The 17448-nt window shown below is 43.2% G+C and overlaps 1 protein-coding gene across 4 annotated transcripts; it reads right to left on the bottom strand.

Annotated features, from left to right (window-relative positions):
- Nucleotides 1–1490: 1490 nt before the first annotated feature.
- LOC115205338 (eukaryotic peptide chain release factor subunit 1) lies at nucleotides 1491–13471 on the bottom strand. Of its 4 annotated transcripts, none has more exons than XM_029771185.1 (11): nucleotides 13355–13471; nucleotides 12916–13027; nucleotides 5986–6161; nucleotides 5684–5823; nucleotides 5427–5565; nucleotides 5105–5295; nucleotides 4794–4923; nucleotides 4385–4558; nucleotides 2640–2704; nucleotides 2336–2483; nucleotides 1491–2153 (listed from the first exon to the last, which is right to left on the bottom strand). In XM_029771185.1, the coding sequence occupies exons 2-11, from the start codon at nucleotides 12999–13001 to the stop codon at nucleotides 2071–2073; spliced, it is 1332 nt and encodes a 443-aa protein (XP_029627045.1). In that variant the 5' UTR covers nucleotides 13002–13027; nucleotides 13355–13471; the 3' UTR covers nucleotides 1491–2070. The 4 variants fall into 4 exon arrangements, with proteins under 4 accessions (XP_029627045.1, XP_029627048.1, XP_029627046.1 ...); XM_029771188.1 differs by having other exon boundaries at nucleotides 13359–13470; XM_029771186.1 differs by having other exon boundaries at nucleotides 13156–13465.
- Nucleotides 13472–17448: the final 3977 nt, after the last annotated feature.

Genomic DNA, 17448 nt, shown 5'->3' with positions numbered 1-17448 from the left:
TACGTTTTGACGTTCAATTGCACAGAAACGGTGCTGTACTGTACAACCAGTTGAAAAACGGGGATTGGTTGGTTGTGGATTGGGGAACGCTATCAGCATGGCCACTGCCCTTTAAATACGGCAGTCATTGCTTCAAACCACACCAAACCATCGCTGAGGTATAATGGCAAGATTCGATTATGCTGAGCCGCGGGGCCCCGTCACGTCACCGGGCGAAAGCGGGGAGGGAGGCGCACCATTCTCAAATCGAACAGTAATCTGCACCGCTCGATCATTTTGTCAAGGAAACATTAACCCTTTTGCATGGGAAACACAGAATCTTAGTCATTACTACATGTGCTTAATTACGTCACTTTTGTTTTGAGACTTCGCCGTAGGCTTTGAACAGGGCACATGGCTCATGCCCGGGAGCCAGCCCGGTTCCAAATCGAATCGATTCAATTTTCAGCGGATACAAAATACGCCTACACTGGCGACCAGGCGGGATTAATTGAAACCCACCAAGAACGCTCACCACACCTACCAAACCAGAGCAAACGTGCCTCAAAGTCTGTTAAACGTTTTGCGGACACGTGTCGTTCAGTACAAACCGTTCGGCCACGTAGCAAACGTTCAAATGAACTCAACGCACCTCCAGTGACTCCCCAAACAGAAGGAAAAATGGTTGAAGATGTTAACATACTGGGAAACACAACGCTTTGTCAGTAATCATCACTTATTGTAACGATATTAAATATCCTTTCTATCAGGCTCAGCGATGACTTGCATCTTACAAGGAGTATGATGAACACTTTGCCTTCCCGGCACTAGGACTGCCAACTAAAAATAAACATTTCTGTTGGGTCAGGTAATATTAGAGAATGATGTGAGGGGGGATGATGGGTGGAAGATTTATGTTGATTGTGGAAGCATATTCATTGTTCATATTCTGCAGTACTTCTAAACACTAGTAAACAAGCAGCAGATCATTTGAAAAGACAGTGGATATAGTGGCTAAAACGACATTAATCTAGGCATGTATCTCTTCGAACAGGGATGTAAAGGCCAACAATGTCTGGACAAATGTATTCTTACATATGTGATGAATAAAACGTGTAGAATGGGTGATGGTGTTCATCTCCTGAATTCCATTTTCTCCTTACCTTTTTGACCACTGTTGATCGAGACTTCAAAAACCTGACCGGCGGTCTAACCGAGGGCATCTCTGTATTCCCAGTCATGTAAAATCCATAGATTAGGGCCTAATGAATTTATTTCAATTTCCTTATATGAACTGTAGCTTAGTAAAAATCTTTAAAATTGTTGCATTTATATTATTGTTCAGTATAAAATACACGCACAGGATGGCATATAAACAATTCACACGTTCTACAGCCACTCTGATGCTCATGGGCGAAATAAACATTTTCATTAGCAGGGGAGCCGGTAGAGCCAGTTCCTCTGGGAACGACACACTCCACATGATTGAGACCACAGTGGATGAGGAGGTAGCAATGGTTTTCAGCAGTTCAAATTTAATACTCCCCCTTTCTCTACAGAAACCCAGGTAAAAAATAAAATACAACAGCAGCAATTACCAGTAAAAAATAAAAAGCCTAAATATATATATATATATAAAAAGCATTACGGGGGGATAGGAGGAGGAAGGGCAAGGACACGAAGGAAAGAAAGGAAAATAGATGTTCTATACTCGAGGATTTCTGGGAACTTGCTGTTGTGTCCATTCATAATGGAGGGGAGAAAAATAAACAAACTAAAACGATTTGAGTCAAGTCCAATCCAACCAGGGGAAGGAACCAGCACTCTAAGGCAGGGATTCACTCTCTTTCTTTCAATCCCTCTCTGGATTGAAAGAAAATCTCACTCCTCTTCAGCGTGTGTGTGAGCGTTATTAGAAGTGTATATGTATGGGTACATGTGTGCGTGTTTGAAATTGAATGCATGTCTGTCTACATGGTCAGTACGGCTCTTTTCACTTGCTGAAAAAAAAAAAGAAGGTGGCATATTTCTATCCTTATTTCGTCATTCTTCACCTTTTTTCTTTCTTTCTCCCCTATTCAGTCCGACTACCTAGTAGTCATCTAAATCGAAAAACTCGTCGTCCTCCGCCTGGTAATCTATGGCCTGGAAATCCACCCTGTACCGCAAGCATCCTGAAAGAGAGTAAGAAACAGTCTTTATCCAGGTAATTGACTCTTGCGGGACTGAACAGTCATTACTAATATCAGGTTCATGAAGTTGACCTCATGCTGTGAACTACCGCCACAACATGACCATAACAAAAGGACACCATGTTATAATTCTATAAAACAACAACTGGTTGGTGTGGACTCACCCCCGATGCCGCCGAAGCCCTTGACAAACTGAGACCCTTCCTGACTCTTGTCTGTGACGATCTCCAGCGTGGCTCCAAACTTCTTGTAGTTGTTGGCGAACCACTCCAGCAGAGGCATGCTCTCAATCAGCTCGTGGTCCTGCCCAGTCTGAACATGCACACACACACACACACAGGTTTGAGAGGACAAAGAAATGTAAACAAGTTAACACCAAATTCAACCATCCGAATGGGTTCAGGGGCAGAAAGTGTTGTGTGTACCTGCGTGTAGGTGTGAGAACAAGAGATAGAGGACAGGGTTTACCTCCTTGTCTGTGAAGTGGGACTTGTCTTTCTCCTGCTCTGGTGTTAAATAAAGAGTCTTCTCATCTGAAACACAAAGGACGATGTAGACGGGGAAGGAGAAACTTAAGTGTTTGTCTCTTCTCAGTTGTTCTACTTCATGGTGCCAGAGGATATACAGTCGTGGCCAAAAGTTGAGAATGACACAAATATTAATTTTCAAAGTCTGCTGCCTCAGTTTGTATGATGGCAATTTGCATATACTCCAGAATGTTATGAAGAGTGATCAGATAAATTGCAATTAATTACAAAGTCCCTCTTTGCCATGCAAATGAACTGAATCACCCCAAAAACATTTCCACTGCATTTCAGCCCTGCCACAAAAGGACCAGCTGACATCATGTCAGTGATTCTCTTGTTAACACAGGTGTGAGTGTTGACGAGGACAAGGCTGGAGATCCCTCTGTCATGCTGATTGAGTTCGAATGACAGACTGGAAGCTTCAAAAGGAGGGTGGTGCTTGGAATCATTGTTCTTCCTCTGTCAGCCATGGTTACCTGCAAGGAAACGCGTGCCGTCATCATTGCTTTGCACAAAAAGGGCTTCACAGGCAAGGATATTGCTGCCAGTAAGATTGCACCTAAATCAACCATTTATCAGATCATCAAGAACTTCAAGGAGAGCGGTTCAATTGTTGTGAAGAAGGCTTCAGGGCGCCCAAGAAAGTCCAGCAAGCGCCAGGACCGTCTCCTAAAGTTGATTCAGCTGCGGGATCGGGGCACCACCAGTACAGAGCTTGCTCAGGAATGGCAGCAGGCAGGTGTGAGTGCATCTGCACACATAGTGAGGCAAATACTTTTGGAGGATGGCCTGGTGTCAAGAAGGGCAGCAAAGAAGCCACTTCTCTCCAGGTAAAACATCTGGGACAGACTGATATTCTGCAAAAGGTACAGGGATTGGACTGCTGAGGACTGGGGTAAAGTCATTTTCTCTGATGAATCCCCTTTCCGGTTGTTTGGGGCATACGGAAAAAAGCTTGTCCGGAGAAGACAAGGTGAGCGCTACCATCAGTCCTGTGTCATGCCAACAGTAAAGCATCCTGAGACCATTCATGTGTGGGGTTGCTTCTCAGCCAAGGGAGTGGGCTCACTCACAATTTTGCCTAAGAACACAGCCATGAATAAAGAATGGTAACAACACATCCTCTGAGAGCAACTTCTCCCAACCATCCAGGAACAGTTTGGTGACAAACAATGCCTTTTCCAGCATGATGGAGCACCTTGCCATAAGGCAAAAGTGATAACTAAGTGGATCGGGGAAAAAAACATTGATATTTTGGGTCCATGGCCAGGAAACTCCCCAGACCTTAATCCCATTGAGAACTTGTGGTCAATCCACAAGAGGCGGGTGGACAAACAAAACCCCACAAATTATGACAAACGCCAAGCATTGATTATGCAAGAATGGGCTGCCATCAGTCAGGATGTGGCCCAGAAGTTAATTGACAGCATGCCAGGGCAGATTGCAGAGGTCTTGAAAAAGAAGGGTCAACACTGCAAATATTGACTCTTTGCATCAACTTCAAGTAATTGTCAATAAAAGCGTTTGACACTTATGAAATGTTTGTAATTACACTTCAGTATTCCATAGTAACATCTGACAAAAATATCTAAAGACACTGAAGCAGCAAACTTTGTGGAAATTAATATTTGTGTCATTCTCAAAACTTTTGGCCACGACTGTACTGCACATGGGGAGTGCGTGTACCGTTTTCTGTTCCGACGCTCTCGGCCCCGTGCAGGCGAAGAATATAGCGCATGGTGTCTAGGTTCTCATAAACGATGAGGATCTCCACAGCCCCCATCTCCAGGGCTTTGAGTGTGTCCTCCACCCCAAAACAGTACTTCCCCGTGTCCTGACTGATCTCATCAAAGTACCGGCCTGCAGAGAGTGAGCGAGTAGGAGAGAGAGCAAGAATGGAGGGGAAGAGAGGAATAAAGGATAGAAAAAATAAACATTTAGTGATGGGGGATGGAGAATGGGAAGCAATCATCACACTAATTATCATTACCATTCACAAGGAAACAATCTGCACTAACCCTAACAAAAACACCTAACACAGACACACATTCGCTGGGATAACCCAAAATCTAACCTCAACGTGCCACAAACAGACCTATGAGCTTCTTTTCCTGGATGAACTTGACGTTAGAGAGGACCTCTGCCGACAGCTCGATGGCCTGGTTGAAACCGTTCTCCCCTCCGTACGAGATGTCCACCAGCTTCAGAATCTTCGCCTGTAACCTCTGCGCGCACACACACACACACACCAGGGGTCAGTGGGCCGTGAAATGCTTGATTCACTCAAAATCAGAAAATCAGAGGAATTGCACCAAAAGCATCAACCTGACAAAGAATGAACTGATCACAGTATGGATTAATGCAGCATAAGCCATGGATTATCTAAAAACACACAGACACACTTACAGGGTCGAACATGTCGGACTGGCTGAGCTCAGTCTTGAAGTCGGCAGACCCTGCTAGGACCATTCCGGCCACGTTGACCTTGTCGTTGGCCACATAGAGCTGGACAGCTGTCTCAGCCACCTTCCTCACATAGTTGTGTCTCTTCTCCATCCTCAGACGGGCAAAGCGCAAAGCAGACTGACCTCCTCTGCCTGAGAGAGAGAGAGAGAAATTGTATTAACTAAAGGGTATTGGTGGGGGATTACATCTCTAATGTTCTTGTTCTTATCTCTGCGCGTGTGTGTGTGTGTGTGTGTGTGTGTGTGTGATGAACAAAGCGTACCATGTTTCTTGGGCAAGTCCACGGTGAACTTGTGCAGGACCTCTCTAGTGTTCCCCTGGAGCGTCCCGAATAGAGCCCCACTACCATCTATCACTATGAAGCCAAACTTACTGTCATCAGACAGCAGGGCTGTCAACGCCTGGAGAGAGAAGAGAAGGAGAGAGAAAGAGGGCATTTCCATTACAATTGCCGCTAGAGACAATTAGACAACACGCATTCACACACATACAGGAGACAGACATGAGTTGAGCTCCTACCTCAGTGTGGAACTTGTTGTCACAGAGGTACAGGGAGGTGTTGATGGGTTTAAAAGGCTCAAAGTCAATGTTGACCTTCTTCTCTTTGCCCTCGTCTGTCACGATGGTTCCACAGTACACCACCAGGCCATTAGGCGGCACTGCAGGAGAGATACAGGGCTTATCAGTCAACACAGGCAAGACCCAGTGACCCATAGTAAATACACACAACAAAGAACAGACTGACCCTTGCTGTAGCTTTGGAGTCTGCTATGAGGTGGTCAAGGCTTCAACATCACACAACAATGCAGTCAGTCACTCACCCTTGTTGTATAGCTTTAGTCTCTGCTGTACAGAGGTGATGGCCCCGAGCACAGAGAGCCTGTTGACTCTGCTCTTGATGTTGGAGGCCGTGCCAAACTCATCTGCCAACATCTTGGCCACTCTGGAGATCTGGTCCTTAGGGGGGATGATCAGCGAGATCATACTGGTTCCATTGCTGAGGAGAGGGGACAGGTGGTTAGACAACCTAAACACACACATTCAGTTGTTGTGTACATAACGGTCTTAGTCATATCTCAATCTCTGAAAGAAATACGCTTCCACAATCAAAACAAATCTTCCACCCATCAGCCCCCCTCCGTTGATTCTCTCATTTTACCTGACCCATATCTACCTTTGTGTGACACTGGCACCCTTCAACATTGACACAGTCTGACACCACTGGCAACCAAACATTACCCTCCCAGTTTCCACTGTCTGAAAAGTGAGGGGGGCACACAGTTTCCATACAAGCTCTGTCCTTGACACCACTATACATGACGGGTAGCTAGCTGGCTTGTGAATATAGGTGAAGTGGTCAACCGTGCATGTATGTAAAATTAGCAGAGGACAATCGATTCTGCGTCAGTGGACAACAAGAATACTTGAGGAACAACGCAGTCCCTTATGCCTAGTCACAGCTCGAGGAAGCCACGGAGCTAGCTTTGTCAACTCCTTATCAAAATGAATATGGATGACCGCTAACTAACGTTACACATTATCACCAAAGGATGAATAGGACACGGCAATTGGATTGCTGCTTGCTACTCATCGAGTATAGATTCTATGCTTTCCACTTCCAAGTAGAAGACATGCTCAATGCCATATCTTGACAGCAAGCCAACATCGCTACAAACTGCTAAGTCTATCGCAGCATATGAGAACATACCGGAGTCAATAGCTGTGTTCGAATACTAGAGGTCGACCGATTAATCGGAATGGCTGATTTATTAGGGCCGATTTCACGTTTTCATAACAAATCGGAAATCTGTATTTTTGGACGCCGATTTGACAGATTTTTTTTTTTTAACCTTTATTTAACTCGGCAAGTCAGTTAAGAACACATTCTTATTTTCAATGACGGCCTAGGAACGGTGGGTTAACTGCGTTGTTCAGGGGCAGAACGACAGATTTTTACCTTGTCAGCTCGGGGATTCAATCTTGCAACCTGCTTTAATTGCACTCCACGAGGAGCCTGTCTGTTACGCGAATGCAGTAAGAAGCCAAGGTAAGTTGCTAGCTAGCATTAAACTTAAATTATAAAAAACAATCAATCATAATCACTAGTTAACTACACATGGTTGATGATATTACTAGCTTATCTAGCCTGTCCTGCGTTGCATATAATCGCTAAGGTACACGTTGCTCCAACCATAAACATCAATGCCTTTCTTAAAATCAATACACAAGTATATATTTTGAAACCTGCATATTTAGTTAATATTGCCTGCTAACATTAATTTCTTTTAACTAGGGAAAATGTGTCACTTCTCTTGCAAACAGAGTCAGGGTATATGCAGCAGTTTGGGCCGCCTGGCTTGTTGCGAACTGTGAAGACTATTTCTTCCTAACAAAGACAGCCGACTTCGCCAAAGATGATTTAACAAAAGCGCATTTGCAAAAAAAAGCACAATCGTTGCACGACTGTACCTAACCATAAACATCAATGCCTTTCTTAAAATCAATACACAGATGTATATATTTTTTAAACCTGCATATTTAGCTAAAAGAAATCCAGGTTAGCAGGCAATATTAACCAGGTGAAATTGTGTCATTTTGCGTTCATTGCACGCAGTCAGGGTATATGCAACAGTTTGGGCCGCCTGGCTCGTTGCGAACTAATTTGCCAGAATTTTATGTAATTATGACATAACATTAAAGGTTGTGCAATGTAACAGGAATATTTAGACTTAGGGATGCCACCCGTTAGATAAAATATGGAACGGTTCCATATTTCACTGACAGGAAAAACGTTTTGTTTTTTGAGATGCTAGTTTCCGGATTCAACCATATTAATGACCTAAGGCGCATATTTCTGTGTGTTATTATGTTATAATTAAGTCTATGATTTGATAGAGCAGTCTGACTGAGCGATGGTAGGCAGCAGCAGGCTCGTAAGTGTTCATTCAAACAGCACTTTTGTGCGTTTGCCAGCAGCCCTTCGCAATGCATTGCGCTGTTTATGACTTTAAGCCTGTCAACTCCCGAGATTAGGCTGGTGTAACCGATATGAAATGGCTAGCTAGTTTAGCTGGGTGCGCGCTAATAGCGTTTCAAACGTCACTCGCTCTGAGACTTGGAGTAGCTGTTCCCCTTGCTCTACATGGGTAACGCTGCTTCGAGTGTGGCTGTTGTCGATGTGTTCCTGGTTCGAGCCCAGGTAGGAGCGAGGAGAGGGACGGAAGCTATACTGTTACACTGGCAATACTAAAGTGCCTATAAGAACATCCAATAGTCAAAGGTATATGAAATACAAATTGTATAGAGAGAAATAGTCCTATAATTGCTATAATAACTACAACCTAAAACTTCTTACCTGGGAATATTGAAGACTCATGTTCAAAGGAACCACCAGCTTTCATATGTTCTCATGTTCTGAGCAAGGAACTTAAACGTTAGCTTTTTTTTACATGGCACATATTGATTGCACTTTTACTTTCTTCTCCAACAATTTGTTTTTGCATTATTTGAACCAAATTGAACATGTTTCATTATTTATTTGAGGCTAAATTGATTTTATTGATGTATTATATTAAGTTAAAATAAGTGTTCATTCAGTATTGTTGTAATTGTCATTATTACAAAAATAAATAAATAATAATAATAAATAAAAAAATTTAGGCAGATTGGGTCATCCAATAGTCGGTCGACCTCTATCGAATACCCATACTAACATACTACATACTTAATGAGTATATACACTATAAAGTATCAGTTCATTTTAGTATACTGTAAACGAATGGTATCCTTTCAGTTGAGCGTACTAGCGCTTCGCCTGTCTACTGGAAGTTGATGCTGCTTGCTATTGCAACCGCTTTCTAGCTTGTTAGCATAACAAATTACTAAACTAGACATTTTAAATTCAATCTGGAGTGCCAGAGCTCCGAGCATTCGTAAATTCAGAATGTATTCAGTTTGTAAATTCAGAGTGTTTCGCTCTCGGAGCGCACGCACACTGCCAGGCAACGTCACTGGACGCTATGGCCAAGGAGTAGGGTTGATCGAAGCATTCTGACCTTAAAAACGGCAGTCAAGCTAACTTGCTACTTCGACACAAATGAGAGAACACCTCAATCTGACCATTTTACTTGCCCTAGCAGAGCTGGTTAGGCTGTTTTTATGTTATCCAGAGCGTTGGTGACTAACAGTGCTGCTGGCAACAAGTTAATTACACTTTTTTGCCGAAGTTTACTGACACCAGCCATATTCAACTGGTGTTGAGTGTTCGTAAATAAATCAGTTATTCTGCGCTCTGGCACCGGTACACTCAGACGAGAGTGCTCTGAAATTGGAGTAGATAGCCACAGCGAACTTACGAACGCACCTGAATGTCCATTGGGAACACACGACTATACCACTTAGCTAAACTAAGAATGACGAGAATAATCAAGTCAATAAACGTAGGATAGTTAGATGGCATTTTGTTGATATACTGGCAAGGTCGATGTATTAGTAGCCAACTAACTTTAGGTAGCTAGCTAACATGGTACATACTGTTGTAACCATATGTTTCATAAGGAATTTAAATGTGTTTATTTAACTAGGCAAGTCAGTTAAGAACAAATTCTTATTTACAATGACGGCCTACCCCAGCCAAACCCGGACAACGCTGGGCCAATTGTGCGCCACCCTATTGGACAGCCTGGATTCGAACCAGGGTGTCTGTAGTGACGCCTCTAGCACTGAGATGCAGTCCCCTAGACCAGGATAGCGTAGCTTAGAAATTGTCAGCCAACATGACATGTAAGGTAACTTATTTGAGAAGTAATTTATTACATTGCTCAACATTTGCCATAATTTGTTTTCGCTATCGTTGGACTTAAACCTCATATTTCCACAATTTTCTTCAAATCTGAAAATGATGTGAAGCCACGCCTATTTTCTGAAGAAATGCATAATGGGACCTAAAAATCACGAAAATAGTGTGCACCGGTTATATTTTTATTAACAACAAATCAATACAGGAAGTACATGTGGGAACACAAGTATATATAAATAATATACAAAGGACAATTGGGCTAGGGGCGGGGCTAGGGGGTACAATATCACATTACACAAGGACCTTAAGGGACATACATACACTTATAATTCTAACAGCTTTCTCGTTAGTAGAGTATATAGTTATAGTTACATTTCCTTTTTGTAAGGTAAGAAAATGTGGTGTTTTGTTTGTAAATATGAAATTTGGCCAAAAAAATTATGAGATGAATTACATGAAACAATTTTAACTTATTCCTATCATAGGTAAAGAATCCAAGCAGTACATCTCTCCACAATAGTGTAAAATCGCCATAAATGCATTCAATTATAAATCTACTGATGTCTTGCCACAGTTTCCTTACATGAATACAATGCCAAAAAAGATGCAACACTGTTTCTGGGTGGTCATTACAAAAGGTACAATTTGAGTTTGTTTTCTTAAACTTCATAATTTAGTGGTTTGCAGGATAATATTATGAATAATTTTAAAAAGGAAACTTCCTTAATTTTATTAACAAGTAGGTATGTGTGTGGCAACATCCAAACTTTCTCCCCAAAATAATTATCCATTCCAATGAAAACCATTCCAATGAGGCATGACACACACACACACACACACACACATATATATAAATATATATATAAATAACCAGCTGCAAGCAGGATGTTGTATACTTCGTATTTTGGCGAATGTAGTACGACATCCAGGAACTTTTGGCATACTAACTACAGTTGAAGTCGGATGTTTACATACACCTTAACCAAATACATCTAAACTCAGTTTTCACAATTCCTGACATTTAATCCAAGTAAGAATTCCGTCTTAGGTCAGTTAGGATAACCACTTTATTTTAAGAATGTGAAATGTCAGAATAATAGTAAAGAGAATGATTTATTTCAGCTTTTATTTCTTTCATCACATTCCCAGTGGGTCAGAAGTTCACACACTCAATTAGTATTTGGTAGCATTGCCTTTATATTGTTAAACTTGGGTAAATTGTTTCGGGTAGCCTTCCACAAGCTTCCCACAATAAGTTGGGTTAATTTTTGCCCATTCCTCCTGACAGAGCTGACGTAACTGAGTCAGGTATGTAGGCCTCCTTGCTCGCACACGCTTTTTCAGTTCTGCCCACAAATTTTCTATAGGATTTAGGTCAGGGCTTTGTGATGGCCACTCCAATACCTTGACTTTGTTGTCGACAAGCCACAACTTTGGAAGTATGCTTGGGGTCATTGTCCATTTGGAAGACCCATTTGCGACCAAGCTTTAACTTCATGACTGATGTCTTGAGATGTTGCTTCAATATATCCACATAATTTTCCTTCCACATGATGCCATCTATTTTGTGAAGTGCACCAGTCCCTAATGCAGCAAAGCACCCCCACAACATGATGCTGCCACCCCCGTGCTTCACGGTTGGGATGGTGTTCTTCAGCTTGCAAGCCGCCCCCTTTTTCTTCCAAACATAACGATGGTCATTATGGCCAAACAGTTCTATTTTTGTTTCATCAGACCAGAGGACATTTCTCCAAAAGGTACGATATTTGTCCCCATGTGCAGTTGCAAACCGTAGTCTGGCTTTTTATGGCAGTTTTGGAGCAATGGCTTCTTCCTTGCTGAGCGGCCTTTCAGGTTATGTCGATATAGGACTCGTTTTACTGTGGATATAGATACTTTTGTACCCATTTCCTCCAGCATCTTCACAAGGTCCTTTGCTGTTGTTCTGGGATTGATTTGCACTTTTCTCACCAAAGTACGTTAATCTCTAGGAGACAGAACACGTCTCCTTCCTGAGCGGTATGACGGCTGCATGGTCCCATGGTGTTTATACTTGTGTACTATTGTTTGTACAGATGAACGTGGTACCTTCAGGCATTTGATTTCTGATTTATTTTGATTTTCCCATGATGTCAAGCAAAGAGGCACTGAGTTTGAAGGTAGGCCTTGAAATACATCCACAGGTACACATCCAATTGACTCAGGCTAATTTACATAATTTATCAGAAGCTTCTAAAGCCATTATATCATTTTCTGGAATTTTCCAAGCTGTTTAAAGGCACAGTCAACTCAGTGTATGTAAACTTCTGACCCACTGGAACTGTGATACAGTGAATTATAAGTGAAATAATCTGTCTGTAAACAATTGTTGGAAAAATGACATGTGTCATGCACAAAGTAGATGTCCTAACCGACTTGCCAAAACTATAGTTTGTTAACAAGAAATGTGTGGAGTGGTTGAAAAACTACTTTTAATTGACTCCAACATAAGTGTATGTAAACTTCCGACTTCAACTGTATATCCATACTATGACCAATCGGCATACTGTATACTCAATTTACGTCACAAATAGTGCGGTTAGTATGAGAACACAGATAAATGTGATAACCACACCAACACGCTGTTTTTAAGACCCCATCCACGGAAGCCGGCGTTTTCAGCTAGGTAACAGTTAGCTGACATGTCGCTAACGTTAGTTAAGCCGGACATCAACACACAAACAACCGAGCTAGCTACAAATAACGCGGCAATCAACATAATAAGCATACGATGAACATCGAATACTGGTGGGAACTAAAGTTAATTATAATGTTGGCTGTGTTAGCAAGCTACCCAGCTACCATAGCTAAGCTACCACTCCCAAATTCGGCCTCACTTATCCAGCTGTTATCACATGGGCCATTCACGTCGACATATCGACACCCAAGGCACACACCGTATTCAACCACTTACCCACGGGCAGCTTCCAAACTTTTAATCAGTTTCTTGATTTTCCATATCTCCACGTTCCTGTCTGCCGCGTTAGGGTCATCCGCCATCTTTCCTGCTGTAATCGCGTCAGCACCTGAAAGAGAAGAACGTTAGCTGGCTAACGTTACATCGGATTTTAGGTTGCCAGGGTGACAGTTGTGTACCTCTCGGAGCTAGAGGTGGGTGTCCGAGAGGGACCTGGATCAGCAGTGGTTGACCTACCGGGAGGAAGAAGACCCAGCTTGCGGTGTCAGCAAAGTGGCAGAAAAATTAGGCCTATACACTCTTCCCAACCTATTCGTTATATAACGTCGCAACCCGACCTAGCTTCGCCTCACTTCATCAAAAAACAATTAAAATATTCAACTGTCAACCCGTTCCATCAGACACCTTGCATGTACAAACACAATCGACACCGTACCTGCCTCGGGCAACGCCGCTCCGGTCTCTACGCTACCGCTACCACGCTAGCTGAATCGGTCGTCAGTGAAATGACGGCTCCTCTCCACAAGCTTCGCGTGGTGAGATGATGTGATTTCGGTTATTCTCACTTCCTGGAAACCACGTTGAAACGGTGAGTTACTTTGTTGGTTGGTCAAAACTCCATGTTGATCATGGATATCTGCACGATGATTGGAGTGATGAACTATTATACGAAAATGGGCGGGGACATATCAAAAGTTTCACATGGGATTTGTAGTCCAAATTTGATTTTACGATGGATCACAACTTGAAGTTCACTTGAACTTCTTTAGTGACTAGAATAGAGAAAAACATTAGCTAGCTAAGCAATGTCATGAAATGAAAATATCCATCAGCCATAATATCACATTACCAAAGTTTGGTCGGTGGATTAATGGATTTTGTCAGTTATGGAGCCTCTAATTTCCTCTATATACTATTGAGTATAGATACTTTCCAATTGTATAAAAAAAACAATTTCTATTGGCAATGTAGAACAAAATCTACAGTATTTCTTCCAAAGTAAAGCCCAGTGTTGCACCACTAGATGACAGCATTGATTCACTAAAGAAAGCACCTTTATGGTCCTACACCAGTACCCCTGTGTGTGTGTGTGTGTGTGTGTGCACAACCCCTCCTGCTCGCCCCCTCCATACATCTCAGATTCCATTCTAATTTCCCCTCTGCACTGATACCCATATTACAGACAGTAAATGATACAGCAGTTTGCGAGGCAGTCTTCCTCCAGTACAATATAAACACCCATTTATCACCCTCTCTCTGCCATCAGAGCTGTAATCTGTCGCCTGGAAACGGATCCGTCCTAGTGTTCAGTGTTCTGGTCAGACAAGTTACATTTTCCCCAACTCAACAGATTCTCTGCAGACAGGGTCAGAGTGATATCATTCTGTTACTTCAGACAGGTAAAGGGGAGTCAAGGAGAGAAACTCATGTTCTGTCTTTGTGTACAGTAGTAGATCCAGAAGAAACTGCAACCTACAATGACCTCCAATGATTTCTGATGACCCCCTAAGGTAGAGACAACCATATGAGAGAGGTTGGCTGACCGTGTGTGTGTGTGTGGGAGGGTTATGGCGAGAGCGACCCGACACAGATGCCATCAGGTCCGCTCTGCTCCACTTTCCATCTGTGACCATCTGCTAGAGGGAGGGAGGGAGGGAGAGGATGGATTGAGGGATGGAGGTAGAGGGACGGAGGGGATAGAGGATAGAGGGGGGAGGGAGGGATGTTGAGGTGTTCAAGGGCATCCCTGTGCTTATCACAAACTGAACAAAGGGGGAGGGGATGGGTGGCGCTTTGGATTGGATGTGGTGAGACACAAAGACACACGCACATATCACTATGTACCCCACCCCACACCTGCTCTCTGTCCCTCATGTCACATTCCGTTTAGTCCCTACCAGGAGACTGTAGGAGCTGACATATACAGTACAATCATTGGAGCAGACAGAGGTAGCAGTGACAGGGCACTGGCCTAATCCTGACCTAAAGCAGGACAAACACAAAACTGACCTTGGATAAGTGCTGAGGGGGAACTATATTGATGACTCTGACTCAGAATTGACCATTGACTGGTGGAGTTCAGACCCCTGATGACTGAATGTGTCAAATGATTAAATCAGCTAGTGCTTCATTCTCATTTGCATCAGCACGGGGTTTATTAAGCCTGGGCCCGCCTCTTTCTAAACATCAATGACTGCGTAAATGGAGCCATGCAAATAAAACTTGATCAAATAACTGTGATTCTTAATCTCTGGTGTTATATAAAAGACCCATTAATGCTTGGCTCATTTATTCTCCCTCTGACAACGTCATGTCCAGTTGGGAGTGTCAGAAAGCCAGGGAAAACCATTGACACCTCAGAGGGAATTAAGCAGCAGTTTTTCCGCATGCTGTTTTGTGTCTCACTGTATCTCTGTCTGCCACACATTCAGACAGGGGATCATAATCATCAGCACTTCAATAACTAGCATCCCCGCTAAAGACTCATCTTCTTAAGCAGCTGCTGTGTGTGTGTGTGTGTGTGTGTGTGTGTGTGTGTGTGTGTGTGTGTGTGTGTGTGTGTGTGTGTGTGTGTGTGTGTGTGGCGGAGTCTATCTGGTATCTTGTGTGCTTCTGCTCTGTGTTTTGTGGTGTGGAAGAAAGTGCCAAGATGACGTGCCCACAGCCAGGGCTTTTCTGTGTGTTTTGGGGTGTGGAAGGAATGCCAAGACGAGGCGCCCACAGCCAGGGCTTTTCTGTGTGTTTTGGGGTGTGGAAGGAATGCCAAGACGAGGCGCCCATAGCCAGGGCTGTGCTGTGTGTCTTGGGTTGTGGAAGAAAGTGCCAAGACGAGTCTACATTCTCGTCACATCACTGCCTCTCCCTCCCTCTCTTTCCTCTCTACGTCTTCCTTGGAGGCAGACAGGACATTTCCTGATCTGCTCCTAAATATTAAGTGGATTAATCAGGAACATAGAGCTGGAGCTTCATAAATAGCAATGAGAGGCGGTGAGAGGAGAGGGGGTCGAGGATCCTCTCCGTACCCACTGTGTAGAGCTATTAAGAGTTTATTAATGCACTGGATTAAACCCAATAACCTCTATTTAAAGAAGGTGGGACATGCAGTCTATCTTAACGATGGATCTCATAGGGGTCACACCGAAAGGGAATTGGGAGCCAGGGAAACAATTCCCGCCTCCACAGCTGAGTGACATGGGGCAAAAGCCAATCACATTTCATCTATGAGGGAGCCCTGGAGAGTTAGTGTCTCGCCCCTCTTGTACAGAACCTTTTGATGTGCTTAGTGGTGATATAGAGGCCCAAACTGCTTAACGCTGCAGGTTGAAGTTAAATATATAATGGACACGTTTCCATTTATGCTACGTTAACCTTCACCTTTCACCAACCAAGCACGTCCCTGATACAGCAACGGCAGATGTGTTATTTCTGAGTATTAAGCTTGAGTAAAACGAGAGAGCAATGAATAATGAGTCATATTTAGGAGGAACAATCAAGCCCTCAAGTAATGGACATGACAATCCAGTGAGGGGCTGGTTTGACAAATGTCAACATGCTCTGTCAACACATTGATGCTATGTCAACCCCTCTCCCTGATAACGCCTGCTGGCCCTGAGAGGAAGCAGAAACATTACCCCATGTTCATCCTGACACTATCCCTGGGGCTTTTGCAGTGTCTTTGTTTGGCTTGAGTCTGCAGGGGAAATAGTAGGAAACAAGTGGCGTTTCCCACTTTCAAACAATCTGCATCAATTCAGCCCATGGTGCCGTATATCAGTTCTCCAGAAACCTTTTTCCTGGGAGAATAGGTTGTGTATGAGCAGCAATATTACAGTTCTGGATTTGAAGGCTTGGTCTTGGAATGGCTCACATTTGGAAAGATTCATTTTTTTGTGACGTTGACTGAACAAGATACTGGGCTGGCCCAGCCGACTTGATTTTCAGACACAATCTTAGGTCAGTATTGTGTGTTTTCCCCAAATGGATTTGAGAAGGGTAGGCTGACCCTAGATCTGTGCCTAATGCGCCGTTTCTATCCATAGCTGTATTAATCCACACCACCAGTCACAGATCACAGCCCTAACCTAGTTTTAAATCACCATGACACAGCCATAACAGACTCAGAATGATAGAGGGAATGAGAGAGCAGAAGAGATAGAGACTGGATTTGGATTTTCTTCCAGCTGCATGAATCAAATTGAGTACAAAAGGGCATTATCAAATCGATAGATTTAATATGGCATATTGGATGAAGACAAAGTAATGTCTGGTGAGGGGAGTTAACTTTTGACTGATGTCACTGGGACACATCAATATAGTCCATTGCCATTTGGATGAAGGATAAGCAATGTAAAATGCAATAACACAACTCCCAAACCTCGATGAAACTTGTAAAAGGATTTTAGCTCATGTATGCCTGAGTGACAGAGTAGGTGTAATATGTATTTTGTGTGTGTGTGTGTGTGTGTGTGTGTGTGTGTGTGTGTGTGTGTGTGTGTGTGTGTGTGTGTGTGTGTGTGTGTGTGTGTGTTC

The sequence above is a fragment of the Salmo trutta genome, chromosome 13 (genome assembly GCF_901001165.1).
Source record: "Salmo trutta chromosome 13, fSalTru1.1, whole genome shotgun sequence".
Taxonomy (NCBI): domain Eukaryota; kingdom Metazoa; phylum Chordata; class Actinopteri; order Salmoniformes; family Salmonidae; genus Salmo; species Salmo trutta.
Note: the sequence above shows the minus strand (reverse complement) of the source record. Positions and strands in the feature narration are given on the sequence as shown.

Bases quoted from the DNA above. Each gene is read 5' to 3' on its own strand.
- LOC115205338 (XM_029771185.1), bottom strand. From the start codon at position 13,001: ATGGCGGATGACCCTAACGCGGCAGACAGGAACGTGGAGATATGGAAA. The intron at 4,924-5,104 runs GTAAGTGTGTCT...GTGTGCGCGCAG, and splicing joins AGTCCGACATGTTCGACCCT to AGGTTACAGGCGAAGATTCT. The intron at 2,484-2,639 runs GTAAACCCTGTC...GTGCATGTTCAG, and splicing joins CCCACTTCACAGACAAGGAG to ACTGGGCAGGACCACGAGCT.